The sequence below is a fragment of the Typopeltis vanoorti genome, chromosome 14 (genome assembly GCF_054136105.1).
Source record: "Typopeltis vanoorti isolate ZY-2024b chromosome 14, IOZ_Tvanoo_1.0, whole genome shotgun sequence".
NCBI classification, from domain to species: Eukaryota; Metazoa; Arthropoda; class Arachnida; order Uropygi; family Thelyphonidae; genus Typopeltis; species Typopeltis vanoorti.
Window position 1 is genome coordinate 103,688,894 of NC_143562.1, and position 16,681 is coordinate 103,705,574.

The 16,681-nt window shown below is 36.7% G+C and overlaps 1 protein-coding gene across 1 annotated transcript in view; it reads right to left on the reverse strand.

Annotated features, from left to right (window-relative positions):
* The window catches only part of LOC150099815 (repulsive guidance molecule A-like), a 35,289-nt gene extending 19,037 nt beyond the window's left edge, over positions 1 to 16,252 (reverse strand). Inside the window, exons 1-2 of the mRNA XM_090403738.1 lie at positions 15,939 to 16,252; positions 11,671 to 12,158 (exon numbers count right to left, since the gene is read on the reverse strand). Of these exons, the coding sequence (XP_090259864.1) occupies positions 11,671 to 12,158; positions 15,939 to 16,026 (576 nt within the window). The 5' untranslated portion in view covers positions 16,027 to 16,252. The remainder of the gene's footprint in view (positions 1 to 11,670; positions 12,159 to 15,938) is intronic.
* Positions 16,253 to 16,681: the final 429 nt, after the last annotated feature.

The window sequence follows — 16,681 nt, forward strand, 5'->3', positions numbered from 1 at the left end:
GCTTGGATCAAAATACTGGCATTTGTAACCTTTTAAGAATGCACGGTTCCATTTTATAGTTTATACCGCTTGCAGGGGGAGTGTTTTGAAGTCACCAGGTCAGAGAAGTTTATAATAATAATCATAATGCAAATAACAAACAACATAGTAGTGGCTTGTTTAAGAAACCTTCTCTCTCTCTTGCTTTCGCTCCATTCTGTTAGGCCAGGTGTTACGGTAGGATTCAACTTGATGACCCCGATGCAACTAATTTAGAACTTTAATCAGTGGGGCAAAAATTTCGAAGGAAAACAAACACCAGGCGTAATTCTTGAATCAATGCCAAAACGGCATTTCTCGAATTTCTCATTTCCAACAACAGAAGGTGCTACCCCTGAATGTTAAGGCGAAACCAGCTCGTTTCACGTTCCACCTCTGTGCACTTCTAAAGCACGCAAGCGCATACTGCATTAAACCGGGTTAACGAGGTGGCGATCAAAGCAATACTCCCTCGGGGTTTGAGAGGTAGGAACCCACGTGACTGTCTCAGATGCTGTCGGAATAAAAATTCTCGATGCATTTTTTTTTTTTTCACAGTAACAACAAATGAAAAAGGCGTTTTGTGTGATACCTGTCTTATTTTCCACTTAGCGGTTTTTATCGCAATGCATTACGTTCACTTACGTCATCGGACACGATTCGTACACATGACTTTGACCAATGGGAAAAACAGCGGCTTCGTGATTCTTACGAAAATGAACACAACACGTAGAAATAAACATGTAATTAATCTCAATACATTAGCAGACCAGTAATTATTCTAAGCGAAAGACAACTGTCAGTTTTTAGGGGGGAGATATTTCCAATATCCCTCGCATGTTCATTGGTTGTAGCTCATTTCTTTTTCCCGAATCATATTACTAATGATTAAGTAGCGAAGTCGAGTATGTTATGAATAGCAAATGAATACACTAAATCAAAATGCAGGAAACATGAATATGTAATCGCTACTGTCAACCCCGATAACCCCATTCAATTGTTTCGTATCTTATCAACAAACTAAACAGGAAATACTTTGCGACTGAATGTTAATTATATGTTATGCGATTGCAGATATTGATTAGAAATGATTGAAACGCCATAATGTATATGGAAAAAATACTCCACTTTCGCAGTTCATTAACAATAATAAAAAATAATAATAAAAAAAGCTTTATATTCCTCTGTAACAGTTTCTGCTGAACAGACCCTTTCAGATGTCTATCATTTAATGATAGGCATTGGAGCAATATTGTATTAAGAAAGAGGACAAAAAACATTGCTGGGTGCAGATCATATGCTTAACTTCCTTCAGAAAGAACCTATCCTTTTGCAGTGGCAACGCCTAAGATTTTTACAAGCAAGCAGACAGAGACAAACAACACCTCGCAGCTGACTCCGACTGAACATAGTTTACATTATCTCTGGCACGCAGCTCTCTGTTAGTATACTTTCCCGGGCAAGAGATATCTAAGAATAGCACAAACTTTCCAAACAGTAGTTCACCTGGTGTGAGGAAGTTGCCCCTTAAAACCACTACCAACCGTGTTTCCCACATCACATGCGACATACAAAAAGTAAGCGCATTCTTTGAAGTCGGATTGTGCGGTTTCCAGCTAAAAACATCCTTAACTATCTCATGCAGGCAAACTCGACATTATTTACCGAAAGATCACGAACTATGGCATTTGTATCTCTTGCAAAATATGCCATGGTGTTGATTACAAGGGTTAAAAAAAAAGTAGCCGAATTAGTCATGAGCAGTCTCACTGAAATTGCTAACTCAGTGTGATACATTTATCTTAAGCTGTCCGTTTACATAACAGTAAATGTAATAATGGACGCATCATGTTATTAACACCGTCTTGAAGTTCATAAGGTCTCCACCATAAATTACATGACTAATTTCTGTAAAACGTAAAATTTTCCCCCTAACTGATTGGGGAAAGTTAATTAACCTATAAGTAATAAGAGTTCCAACATAATAGTTTCCTTACATATTATCCACTTTGATCTGCCAAATCAGCAGTCCTTGATGCTCTTCAGGCATTTATGCAAATATTTCTATATAAATTTCAACATTAGAGGGAGATTTCACTAGCTTGTTCGAATTGACCAGATTATTGTAATAGATTTCACTATTTCGTCTTTATTTCACTCTTTCTTGTCATCTTCGAAAATTCTTGAAAATTGTACCATGTTTACTCTTGGGTTTGCCAGCTTCTGTAATTCGATTATTCCGTTTATTTAACAATTCTGATTCATGTCGAAGTTGTATTCAGAGTGTAGCACGTAGCTTGAACAGAAATTCAAGTTATGACATACTGTACTTCGCTTTCTGAATTGGAATGTTCGAAACTTGTATAGTTGGCTTAGAATAAATTCTTGTAGCACTGTTCATTATTAGTTTATTATTAGTTGGGAAACTTGTACTATTCTTATTTCCAACGTTTGTATCTTGGATGTAAATTTTCCTTGGTAATCTAAGAAAGAACACAAGCATTTTAGCAGATATAATACACTGGCCTCATAGTCTTAATTGCTTAGGCCGTAATTTCAAACAATCAGGGGAAAAAATTACATCCAAGGTACAAATAATGGAGATAAAAATAGTACAAGTTTTTCAGCCCATAAACTCGGCATCCGTCTTTCGGTTGGAAGGACCTGGGTTCAAACCCTTCTATTGCCCTTTTATAAGAGTTTTTGCCACTACAATAACGTAGCCTAACTCATACGGAAATGACAAAGAACATATACCAGTTATAGACAGTTAAATCAATTCTTTTTTGGGATATTTCTTTTTGCATAATGCAATAGCAATTGAAATTGCAAAGGACGTGTTATGTCAGTAAGCTATGATGATACCATCGCTTTGAGAAATTTCTTTAGCACAAGCTTCACTTGTCGTTTATCCGAGTACCAAGTTTGTTTTGAAAACTAAGTCTGCTTGAGGGGAAATAAAATGGATATCTTGCTTCAAGAACCAGGAAAGTCTGATTAGCCACGTGCTTTCCTGATTCATAAGCTTGCTGTACTGGAGTAACTCAAATCACATTGATCGTATAAAATAATTGTGGAAAAAAGCTGAAGTAGGTGTACTTTGCAAATGTTGTTACTGTACGTTCAAAAACAGTTAGGACAGCCACACTGACATATTATGAGGATAGTTATTTTTTTTAACGTGAGCTGGCAATGTATTTATTACTACGTATTAAATTTCTGCCCCAAAATAAAAATAATAATAAAAAAATCACCAGTAAACTACTTAGGTTGTATAATTACAAGTTTTCTAATTCCAGTCAGTAACCGTCAGCCCAAACTGCATGTCCCATCATTTAACCTCACTTACCCCCTTGAGATAACAATGGAATCGTCTGCGCCAGCCATCACAGACGTTATCTACGTCGGAGAATGAAAGGCCAGCCGGAGTTTTGTGGCATCGACTAGAGTTCAGGTGTGCATACTGCGTCAACTACAAGGTCTTGACGTCAAGACGGGGCCTCGAGTGGCAACGCGAGCGTTTGCTGGAAATCCCGATCATTCACACACATGCGCGCGCACGCACGCGCACACACACATACAGTTTCCTTAGCATCTGGAAGTTCTCCTAGCACAGCATCCAGTTTTCGAAAGGTCCGAGTTTTGTAAGCAAGCCTAGGGTGAACCACAAATCCTCAACTCACAGAAATGACTCCACCTCTTTCTGTCACACACACACACATGAAGCACACGAGTTAGAGTTTAGTGTCATTCGGTATTTTTAAAACTTCATAATTCCCTCTTTTTTTAGCACGTCAAGAATATTTAGAGTATTGATTCTGCATATGGCATGAAACGCCCTGTTTTAATGATGTTGGTTTGTTTTATTCAACTTTATATAATGCGCGTATATTAAGGTACAAAAAACTCATTTTATAAACTCTTTTATAAACCTTCCTTTAACAGCATATGAAGACACATCACCGGAATGAGAAGACAGAAAACAACATCGAAAAAAGTATGTCCAATTTTTCTCCTATTTCTATTCTTCATATGTTAGCTTTATAATACTTCAGTAATGCTCTAGAATTTGGGGAAAGAGCCAATGGCATTGTAAAAAAAAAAAAAAAAAAAAAAAGTAGTCTAAACGAAAGTAGGCTATATTTAACCATTAAAATTACGTTAGATTTTTTTTTTTACATTACACTATAATTTTATTACAGTTTAATGTAAAACAAACCATAATTAATTTTACATTAATTATGTTACATTAGTTTACATTAAACTAACGTAACATAATTACGTTAGTTTAATGTAAACTAACGTAACATTTTTGTGTTTTATATTGAAAAAACAACCCATAATTGAAAGGAGGAACAATATGTTGGGAATTTAATCTCAGGGTCCATTGTGACTAGAGCCCTTTACGTTCCTTTGACTACTTAGTCACCTACCATTTTTGTATAATATGTAATATAAATATATTACAAGCATTGCTGTTTGATATTTTACAGAATTTTAAATAAGAGGAAGGTTTTACTGTTTTTTTTTTTTCATTAGGAATATTGTTAACTGATATAGTTATGCAGCAAACATACTGAACTCTCGATATTAATTAATGCTTTATATTATTATTATAACGGGTGTTTCCATGGAGTCAGAAGACTCCTCGGTAGAACCAACATTGACACACTAACCATTATTCAACAATACCCATCATACTCCACCTTAAACTCATTCACAGACGAAGCACTCATAACCACCTCTGCAACGCATTCCACACATTCACCACCCTCAGCAAAAAATCTAGTCCCAACATCCTTGTTAACCACACTGTGATTAACAAGCTTATTCACCATTTCTTCATCAAGGAATCCAGGTGACCACATTTGTGCGCAGTACTTCAGATGTGGCCTTATTGCCCTATAAAGTGGAACAATCCCTTAATTGCTTAATCCCTTAATCAGTGTATTATTCAACAAGCATGTAATTTCATATATGATATTTTGGCCACCTTTGCATATGACTTCTCAACTTCCGTTCTAGGTCCACAATCACCTCCAAGTCCTTTGCCTCGTAAACTTCTGCGCTGCAATTCAGTTCCATCAATATAGTACACAGCATGTGATCTCATCCTCCCAAAGTGTATCACCTTAGCTACGTTAAACTGATAACTATTTAACTTTGCCCATACCGCCAACATATTTAAGTAATCCTGCAAGATATCACTTTCTCTGACTATTATATACAATATTAATTCTACCCTACTATCTGTAGGGTATGCATGATACTAATTATTATTAGTACCCTGCAAAATTAATATTTTGCCGGGTACTGAGTAAAATACGACTGATTATATTAAATGTGGTGAGAGAATATGTGTGATCCTTTCTTTTGGTGACCTGGGTTGTAAGGTATGTAAGAATGCAGTATTCAAAAGCAGTGCGGAGAATAAACAACAATTCATGTCAAGGAATTGATACCAATGTAATGCTCAGCTTCCACATTACGAGTCTGACACACACACACAAAGCGCGAATATTACCTTAGGGGAGGCAGGTGGTGTCCCCGCCTTGAACAGGTAGAGCTGTGCATGCTTGGAACGACCTTGCAAGTGTCCATGTACCGAGAATTAACCAAGTAGTTCCGCGTCAGCAAAACGATGGGAAAATAAACGGAATTCCCGTGAACTCTGTATATGCACGATCTTTATTTTTCTGTATTTTAAACTCTAATCTGCTTTCCTTTTTCCTCTTTACGAACTTCTGATATTTTATATCGAAAGTCTCCTTGGCAAATATTTAACCAAAAATAAAAAATAAAAATTCTATTGATTTTCCCCAAAACTAATAAAAAAATGCAGATCCACTTCTAAATAAACTGCTTTTCAATTAAAGGCCGTTTTCAAGCCTGCTTAATCACGCTTAGGTCGATAAGCATACGGCCTGATCTCGGGGTCTGTGACCTTCAAAAACTTAACTTACTGAATGTCTTCTTTACCGCTCTCTCAGCGTGGAAGCATTGCCGCTTTTATTGTACACGAGAAGAGGTTGTTAAAAGGAGGGGTCAAGGGAAGAGACGATAGGACATAACGGGATCACAGGGCTCAATTACCGGGATGGAGTTTTAACAAGGAACCCTGACAAAGGTCATTTATGGACACGGAACGAAATGATTGTAAATACAGCTAGAAGATGAATTGACCACTGCGATAAAACAAAGCTTCGAATATCATAATCCCTGCCCTGCCGGGGAGACTGAGATTAACTTAACAGTTATTGAAACTTTTACAATATATCTGAGTAATGCTTAAACAGGTATTGAGTGAAGCATGCATCTTCCAGGTACAGAAATAAAACAATTAAAAAAAAAATAAGTTAGCTGCTTTCTTTATTAAACTATCAAATACGCTCAAAACATGCTTAATATAGAACACTTCTCTAGAACATTTTTGGAAGGAAAATAAGAATGGAAGGAAAAATTAATTCTTTAAATATACCGGTGTGAACAGTTGAGGCTGGCTGCATGGAAGAACGTTTTTATTTTATTTATTGCTTCGTGATATGAGTTGAACTCTCTTATTCCTCAAGTTTAAGGTTGGTGTGTTCTGATTAGTGTTTCGCAAATAACTGAGTCAACTCGGAAGAATTTTTGTCTGTTTACGATCGTTGCGAATTTAAACCTGAAGAAACTGTTCTTCATTTTTTTATATTCATTCTTACGAAGTTGGCTACCTGAACGCATATTATTAATATGACTATCAGATAATGAACTTGTTTCTCAGTGTTCAACGACTTAATGAATATTTCTGTGGTTCTTATAAAAGGCTACGATTTCGTGCCCAATTACAATTTAATATTTTCATTTCTTAAGCTTATAAATTAGCTTCTTGGAGCATTATTTTTTAATACTGATATGATTCCCTTTCTTCGTTACCTAATTGCACTTTTAGATAATATTCTGTTCATACTGTATTGATTGAAGACTTATGAAGAGAGTATCGCATTTCTTGTATTTGGCTGAAGAATTATGTTTCTCTCTCTTAAGTTAGATCGCTGTCTGGCATGATTGGTAAATAGATGGCTTTTCCAGGCTCCAGTGATTTTCCTTGGTTTCTAACCCTCCACTTCGAACCTTAGTGTTCATGAAAATCCTTAAGTGGTAGATAAATTTCTATCACCCTGCTTATTGGAGGCGAGAAGTGGCTTAAAAAAGTTCCATGCTTGACCTCTAGAGCAGGCTTTTGGATTTTCTGTCCATCCACGGTACTCAGGTGCGATTGGTTTACTACTTTCTGGTTCACTAATGCAAATATATTGCATTAGTGATTAATTATAAAAGGCAAACCATGAACCATCTGGTTCATGCTTTGCCTTTTGTAATTCGTGAACCGGACAAAATGTCTAAAAATATTAATATCTTCACCTTTTATCTCCCAAAATCAGTAGGAGAGGCTCATAAGTACTTTTACGACAAAACTGATTTAAACCTTAATTTAAGGATATGCTAATTTCCTTAAAGGGAAATTCTTATAATATAATTTATTTCTGGATTTTACGAAGAAATTTAACAATTCCTGAATGTTTTCCAGCAGGATTTGCAATGCTTTTCTTTTGATTGCATAGGTGATTATTGTTATTTTTTTTTAACTCGATCAAATGATTAAATTTCTACTGGGAATAAATAATTAGTGTTACAAAAAGCAGATTTTCTAAAATATAAATAAGCTTACATGTAGTAACAGCATTGAAATGAACGTACTATCTTCATGATATAATAAATGAGTTATTGGCTCGCTCTAAGAAAATCTCCTCAATATTAAGTCAGGTGTGACGTGCAGATTTGTCCTTATCCTCATCGGCTTTGAAGTAAAATGTATTAAAGGTACTAAAGAAGCTATTAATATTTTGAGAGCTTCTTTAGTCACTTTGTCTTATACTTTGAGAAGGCTACAAGTTAGCATTTCTCTCTTTCCGGTGGGCTGGGGTTCGTTGAATCCGAAACTGAAGAACAGAAAATTTTGACGTATTTTAATTTTGAGAGTTTCGTATCATGACTTAATGTATAAGATATAGCCAGCAGAAGCAGACAAAATATTTTAAAATTCTCGGTGGTAAAGCTTCTATTTAGCCATGTATGTATTCCTTCAAGAGACAAAATACGCTGTTATTGTTTATGTGCACACACATACCTAAGAAATGTACTGTAAAATATATTCTATAATAACACCAAAATAATAAAAACAAAAACCTGCCTTATATTATTTAGCGTCATGTGTCTGACATAACATTTTTCGAGTACCTCCTAGAAATACAGTTAATCGTATTTTTGAGAAACCCATCTTTCCGAGTACATGGAAGCCTGGATGAAAGATTTTGATGATTTTGGTCATGCAACAACAACTCAAACGGATTACTGCAGGTGAACACGTTAGTACCCCCCCCCCATTGATTGAGCTCACTCGTGCATATGAAATACAGATTACTTATATAACTAATAATCCAGTACAGCAGTGAACAATGAGAGTTACATTGGGGAGATGAATGACTGTCATCTGCAACTAGCAATTACTCTTTACTATTTAAGTTTTGTATTACAGAGTAACACAAAACCTTCAGCATGGAGTTACTTGGAAATTTCGAGTCATCATCTTCAAAGAATTTTTCGTTCCACGGGGAAAAAAAAAAAATGTAAAGAAAGAAACTCAGGTTTTGCTAAGTAGCCGAACCAAATCAAGCTTAAAAGTGGATGACTGTATGGCAAGCAGAGATGTTGGATTCAGATGTTTTTGCAGGGAACAAAATGCAGATTTTTCACGTAGCGAAAAGGGCATGGGAAGGTGATCGCAGCACTCGAAAGCTTCGAAAGCGGGGGAAAAACAGGCAAACGGCAGACGCTATAAAAGAAGGATGTGTCGGCCACATACGCGGAGAGGGGTGTCGTTTATCATCTCGTGACAGCCCCACAACTAACGAGCTTTGAGCGATCTCCCGTGCCTCTGCGACTGCTTTCTCCTTTTATTTCTCCAGATGGTCACACCCCGGGGCCACTCGCGGGTTCCAAAGTCGTGTGTATAGAGAAAGCAAGCTCTCTCTCTCTCGTAAAGAACAAGAAAATGGAGTTGGGGGAGGAGTTGGTCGAATGCTGATGGTATCGTTGCTGTTATTAAGCTTCTATTGAAATACCAATCACTACAGAACCAATACATTGGTACAATGTATTTAAAATAAGCAGTTTTGTTGAACAACAATTAATTGTCGCCCATGTGCATTGCGAAATGCGACAGTGATGATGGAGCATACAGTATGGTTTTTTTGACTCCAAAAATAAATAAATGAAGATGAATAATAATTACTTACTCTTCTTATAAAAAATCCGAATTTATGTTTATATACTTAATTGTTTGGTTTTTATCAAATCAAATTTTTACTACTCGATTTTACTTTTTCGCTCTAATATTTTTACTTATTTCTGCATTCTGTCCTATTCTTATCCAGTTTACAGGGATCCAAAATACCGAACGTGCGTCCCTAATTTTATGAATTTTATTAGGCAATTCTTTTCAATACCTCGTAACATCAGAAGCATACTTAAGCGTGTAGTTTTCCTGTTTTCAGTTTCGAAAATAACAACCGCTTAAAAATTATAAGCAAGTTTGTCTTCTCGTAACATACCTAAAAATTGGTTAATTTGAAGATAAGTGGTCGGGAAAGAGTCATTCAGCTAAGAAAGTGGTTTAGAATGGGAAGAAAGTAAGAAGTGCGGATGTAGTCCATAAGCGTTAGCAGTGCTCATCGGGGATCACCAGGGATTCTCATAACATCCTTCCCACTCGGTTTTCATTACAACTGTGGAGTGCCCTTGGGCTATTTTTAGCCGTCTACTGCCAGGTACGCGGAGGGATCGGTGCTTTTTACAGATTAAACTTACTGTGACTTTGCCATTTCCCCTGTATAATCATTTCATGTTTTATTACATTCAGTAAGGATTGAATGTTTCAGACAAATAAAAAAAAAAAAAAAATCACACGATATTGGAAAATATTGATTAAAATTTATGAAATAGAATTTTATTTTTGGACAATTTTAATTAGCTAGACTTTTTCGCGCGCGCGCGCACACACAAAAGCATGACTATTTTTCCTGATGACAGTATGATCGAATTAAATATTTCGGATAAATCGTGTAGGCATCTTATGTTACAGCTTTTGACGCTTTACAAAGGGGATATTTGTTGCCCTTTTTTGGGACAAGGGGTCAGGGAAGAAAGACTGATAAAAAAAAAAAGGAAATTGGAATGATGTCATCAAGTCCATGCATTTTCTTAGTTCTAATTTCTCAGTTCAGAAACAGTAAAGTAGCATATTTAAACGAAAAAAAAATGCTAATTATAAACAGAATTCAGTTATATCATCAATCATTACTGAAGTTAGAAAAATAGAAATAATTTATCTAGAAATTTTAAACGTAACATTATGTGTTAATTTTTTTTAATGCAAACTTGGATCCTGTACCAGGATAAGAGCGTTTGTAATGGCATACTTTTGGTTAGTTTATGGTTGAACCAACAGTTTGTGATTTTAAAATAAGAATTACGGTAATACGAATCGTCTACTTTAATTTGAAAGTTAGTCGTGGCTCTTGCCATGCGCTTCACATTCATATCTTGGTTTGTAATTCAGGTGATAGATCGAATAATGAAGTCAGACATTCCTTTCTTTTTTCACCTCAGTTTTTGACAAGATTCGAGATACTTACTTTCGATTAGGACTTCTAAGTCAATCTTAGATTTTGATTGTTTGCTAACCTCCAATTAAGACTGGATAATGGATGTAATGCACGCAAGAGAGAGAAAATAAAATGACACCGAAGAGGTAGATGGAAATAAATTTCGGCAATAAGAATTAGGAAAAGAAGCAAACAAAGAAAACAGGAAGAAATAAAAATTGAACAAATGAAAGGAAGAAAATAAGTGGAATGAAAACAAATATGAAAAAGAAATTTCAGAAAAAATTGTCAAGAGAATGGAGAGAAAAGAGAAAATGAGATGAAAAGATGCAGTGATAAAAGTGACGGAGGGAACAAGTGTTATTGCAAATAACTATACCTTATGTATGGAAGTTGTAAGAAAGATGGGTCAAGGATACAAGTCTTTTTTACTCCCCCACAATAAACAACAGAACACAAGCTTCGAAAATAGCCAGCAGGCCTTGCTATGCATCACACGAACAGACTGCTCCCAGAGATGAGTCAGGACTTGATGTTTTATAGCGACGTATTGTAGAGATTTTACGACTAGCAACGCACAACAGATCTGCGATAGTAAAAGCAACTCTTCTTCCCTGTTTCGCTTTGAAGGATATTTTAACAGCTCTAAAAATATACACATAATTATCGCTACATAACATACCAAAGCACGGGAAGCTCTTTTCTTTATCGCTAAAGAAAAACAAAATACTGAAGATTCGCTGATTGATTTCTAACGTGATATTACCACGTCTGCCTTAAAGTATTTACCTGTCCACTGAAATTCAATTTTTATAGGTTTCATAACTGAAGTTAGTTACCAATTTTCACAATGGACAATGATGACAGCGTACACGAGAGATTTATCACATTCGTTTCACATCAGGAATAAAGTTACTAATAGAAACCAAAACTGAGAATTGCTTACCTTGCTAGTTGCTGTTGCACTTGATCCCTTCATAACGGCATCATTGGTAACCTGTACAGCCAAATAAGGATTGTCTATGAGTGGCCACGCCCCTAATACTCGGCATGTTTGTAATTCATTGTAGAAAGTACGTAGATGAGGATCACCGAACAATCCGCAGTGACTATACACTATCGGCCTGGGTCCACGTGACCTGAAAGTACACTCTCCAGAAGCAGTAGGACGAACTCGAGGTCCTGTGCTAACAGGAAAATAGTCTGGACCTTGCGCAATGATGTAAGAACAGTTAAACTCTCCGTTCCACTGCATTACCAACGAGAAGATGGTATGATATTCAAGATTGCCTCGGCAACTGCGAGCTGTCGCACGTACACATTCTAAGTAACTTCGAAGGACCGTACAGAAACGATAGGTAGGACTGCGTGCAATTGCATCGACCTCGATGGCTTGGGCATATTGTCTGGAACACAACTCCACCTTGCAGTCAGCTGAAAATAAAAATCAGACTTTCTGGAATTTCTCTCTCTTTGACATTTAGTTATTAAGATCAAGGCTTAAATGTAGTTTTATTGGTTGCATTATGACCGAGACAAGTATTGGCTAGAGTTAGTTGAGTTGTTTTGGGAAAAGTAGCTAAGGCTATGAGGCTAGTGTGTTATGCCTGTTAATTTTTCTGGCTGGTTTACTCGTTTATATCTATTTTATGGAGCGAAATACCTGAGTTTGGAGAGAAAGGATCATCAAAGGTTCGTCTTAAAATAGAATTAAATGTAGAGTCTAGTTTTCAATCCAGGAGGACAAACGTTTATGTTAGATATTATCCAGCTGTGGATAAGATTTTTTTTTTTTTTCAAGTTTTACTCTTCTGATATTGAACTAAATTATCTTTTTAGCTCACTGGAAACTTGTTATCCGTTAAACTAAAGGCTAAGAGTCTATCGCAGTTAATGCTATCAGTTAGTAATTAATAGTTTAACAACTGTTTAATTACTCGTTCATAAATTCAAGTGGCCTCAGAGCTGCAGTTTCACTACTCCGTGGGGTGGTTAGTAGTGGATGGTGCAGGTAATACACAGAGACTGCCGCTCAAAAAGATGGTATTTTCCTACATTTAGTAATAGTTCAAGGGGGGGGGGGTACACTGTACTAAGCTTATCTACAATAAGAAGATTACCTTATATTTAAAATAGCCTCAATGTGTTCTTTTAAATATCGTAAACTCCGTTTAAAATTTTTTTAAAATTAATTTTATGCTTTTCCAAAGCACGTCAGTGTTTGGGAAGCCCTCACGTCAATTCCCATTGCAGTACAATAGCTGATCTCATTCGGTGGATGGCTTTTGCTTCCGGTGTCTCGGGTTTTTCGTTCCAAAAAATAGGCAAACCAGTCTTGATGACACATGTAGTTAACAGACGTAATATACTATACTTACTTATCTTCTAACCTTGGTTATTTTAGAAGAATTTAAACTTCATCAACAGTGCCTCAAAAGACCACTGCTCGTCTCTCTAATTATTTATTCAGTTTTTTTTTTCTTTGAACAGTAACTTTTTTTTTTTGTATCTGAGAGATGGTTGCTAACCATTAAAACAATACTGATACTCCTAAACAAGAAGGAAGAATTTTTCTATGATCTAAAGTCTTAGAATCTCATTTTCCCACAATGTTAATCGATTTTTGATTATCACCCAGAATATTTCCAATACAACTTTCCTCTTAGCAGGTCAGCTTCCTTGAAGACATCTCCAATATTCATAAATCCAGCCAATTTTTTGGGTTGCACTTACTAGATAGAAATATCAGTCTTTACTATGACTAAGGATATATGTAACGCAATCCATTCACTTGAAATTTTTCTCACTAATTTATGCATAATACAGACGTTCTATTCATATTAAGTATACAAATATTTGTCTCAATAAGAAGGAAACGTCTCATACTACAACTGATTTGTATTAAAATTCCTTTTCCTGTCTGCCTATAGTACTCTAAAATTCATTTAGAAAACTTGACAATATTCTCGTCATTCCCAAATCTAGTGCACTTAATTTCTTCTAGCCTTTCTTGTTAATCCATATTTTAACTTTTCCAGATTATCCAGTTCAGTATCTACATTTCCTCGAACTCTGCACTTCAGCAGCCTTAGAAAAATTTCCTTCTGCAATACCAAACACATTATACTCGGCTCCTCTTTTGATATTTTGCCCTTATGAAATCAGAATTCTAACCAATTTTCATAACAATCAGGGCATCGTGATTGTTTTTTAAAATCTGTGACCCCAAAATTTTCATGTCTTGATGTTAAAATCAGTGATCCTTAAATGTTATTTGTTTTAATTTTAATATTCAGCAAAAGTGCACTACAGTAACAATCAATTAAACAATTTATTATTATTATTATTGACAATAGTCTAATTGTATATTTATGACATTACATTGTTATTTTGTAAATTATTGTTGTCGTAATTGAAAATGCTTGCACACTGCATTTAAATCTAAGAATGAAAGTTTTCTCTGGATTTCTCTGTTTTTACGCGATAGGGGCGTGACTCGTGCCACTTCTTTCTGCTTCATTGTTTGTCTCGCGTGATACGTGACAGTTCATTTATGTTACTCTTGCGTGACAGGTAGAGGGTTCGTGCAAACGAATCGCGTGCCATTTTTGCAAGAGTTCATTGGAGAAGAAGAGTTGATGGAAGAGATCGAAGATTAAAAGTATCGTACATCTAATTCCGAGGACAGGTCGTTAATTCGAATGTCAGTGGCTTGTTTCACAACTGTTTGCAAATAACTGTTATTCACTTTCACATTAGTTAGTGAAAGGCATTTTTTTTTCTTTTGATTAAGTTTTTTTTTTTTTTTTTTTTCATTTATAAAAGGATGTACTCAACGTTTGATTTTCTTGGGTTTTAGTTGGGGGTGGGTGGGAACGTAAGTGATCATTAATAGTCTGAGGACATTTATTTCAATAACATTTAGTAGAACTCATAGTGAATGGTGTAAGTACTAATTTTTTATTTGAAAATTATCACGACCGCGGTTTGCATTTTCTTTACTGCCGTTCAAAGTTGAGTCAAGTGATTCTTATGAATTAAGAACAACTATAAAGGATGAGTCCCTTAACTGCTGTTTAGGATCCATAGGCTTCCTTGCTGTGACCGTACCTCCTTAGCGCCTTGGGAGGAATCGACCTGTCCTGTGTCTGCTTCTTATGAGCTTTTCTAATGAAGATTGCTTTCCAGTCTAACATGGGGATTTTTTTTCCCTTCGCAAAATCAAAAAGCCGACTGGAGATCCAACGCAATTGACAAGCCTAATACTTAGCTTATGACAACCATCTTAGTCGTCGGTTATTAACGCCATTCTGCTTTTATTGGGGGCTTGTTACAATTTAAAGAGGCATGAAATACTCTGTAATTTGCTTGATATTCGGTAAAGAGCTAAAAATATTTTTTTCTTGAGATGAAAAACGGGTATTTCTTTTATTCCAGAACTAGTCGAAGCGCATAATAAAAAGGCAGAAATATGAAGATCACAATATATTTTGACTCAAGTATTAAAACCGTACAGCTATCAAGGAGTTCAACGATGCTAAAATTCCTGATGCTGTTTGTTTTTGCCTCGCAGACAGGACTAAAAATGCTTTTAGAATAATATGGTTGTGTAAGTCTGCCTGTTTGAGAACTGAAATCATGTTGAATCGACAAGTTAGAATGCTCTATTTATTTTATTTCATTTATTTATGTATTTTTAAATTATTTTGAGGATGACCAAAAATAGTTGTCATTCTAATCTCACGTTAAGTGATCAGTTCTTGCTCAAGTTTCAGTAGCTGCTGCCTGATTAACCTGCCCCAGGTGATCGCGTTAATCAGACAGAATTCAGCTTTAGCCCTAACTTTAATGTTTTCGTAGAAAGGTTTATCCGTTTAGGAGACTACACCGCTCTTCCATACTCCAGTCGGCACACAGAACTGCTCCATTAACAGTCCATTTCCGATCTGACATATTATTCTATACTCCACGTGGATTCTAACAACAGCAATACTATAGAGATAAGAAGTACATCGCCGCGAATGTGTATCCGGTTCTGAACGCGCTAATTTCTGTGTGGCTCTGTATCGATCGTCAGGCGGCTGCAGCACGTACATTCACCTGCGGCACGTATACACTTGCGCGCAGTGACCAACAGTGTAAAGTTATACTCGTGAGTGTGAATACATTACTAGTATGATTACACATAAAAATATACAAATAAAACATACGTACATTCACCTGAGGTACGAAGAAATACGGCAACAAGAAACAAGATTCGGAGCATGCACCGCACACTGCCACCGGCACGCCTGGGTTCCATCACAGCCCATCTATCAGGGCTGCGGTAGCGTCTGGCTTCCTCCGCCGGCAGTCCAGGCGTCCTGGTAGAGAAACAAGACAGAAGCCATTACTCCATGGTGACCGTGTCACAGAAAAGCAATGCACGCACACACACACATATTACCGCAAACAACATGAAAATGTCGAACTTCGTCACCAAACATCCAACTTCCTCTTACACTCATTCCACTCTAAGGACTCGCAAACCGATGCGCATGCTCAACGCCTTTTCCACAGAGGTGAATTGTGAGCATGCGCACAAGCCAGGTACTTTCGATTTCTTTCCCCTTCTCTCCCTCCCTCTCTCTCCTCTGTTCGTTCCCTCCCGCGTTTTATCTGGAGATTTTGCAGATGCTGCGTGCGATTGGCCGTCGAAAGAACTGCATGTCGGGCGAGAGGGCGCCACTGTCGACGGTGATATCCTACAGCTAGGAGAGGACTCGTAGAAGCCACGAGCAATGCCTGAAAGGCCGAGGCGCGCTAATTTCACTGCTAATGCCCGCAGCGCGTTTCAGATGCTGCTTTTTCACTGACCGTCAACTGCGGTACACAGCGGAAAGAAGAACAACTTAGATCATGACGCTTCTACCACACGGCCCGAAGCGTTTGCGGCACATCTGAAGGCTTTTCCCGTC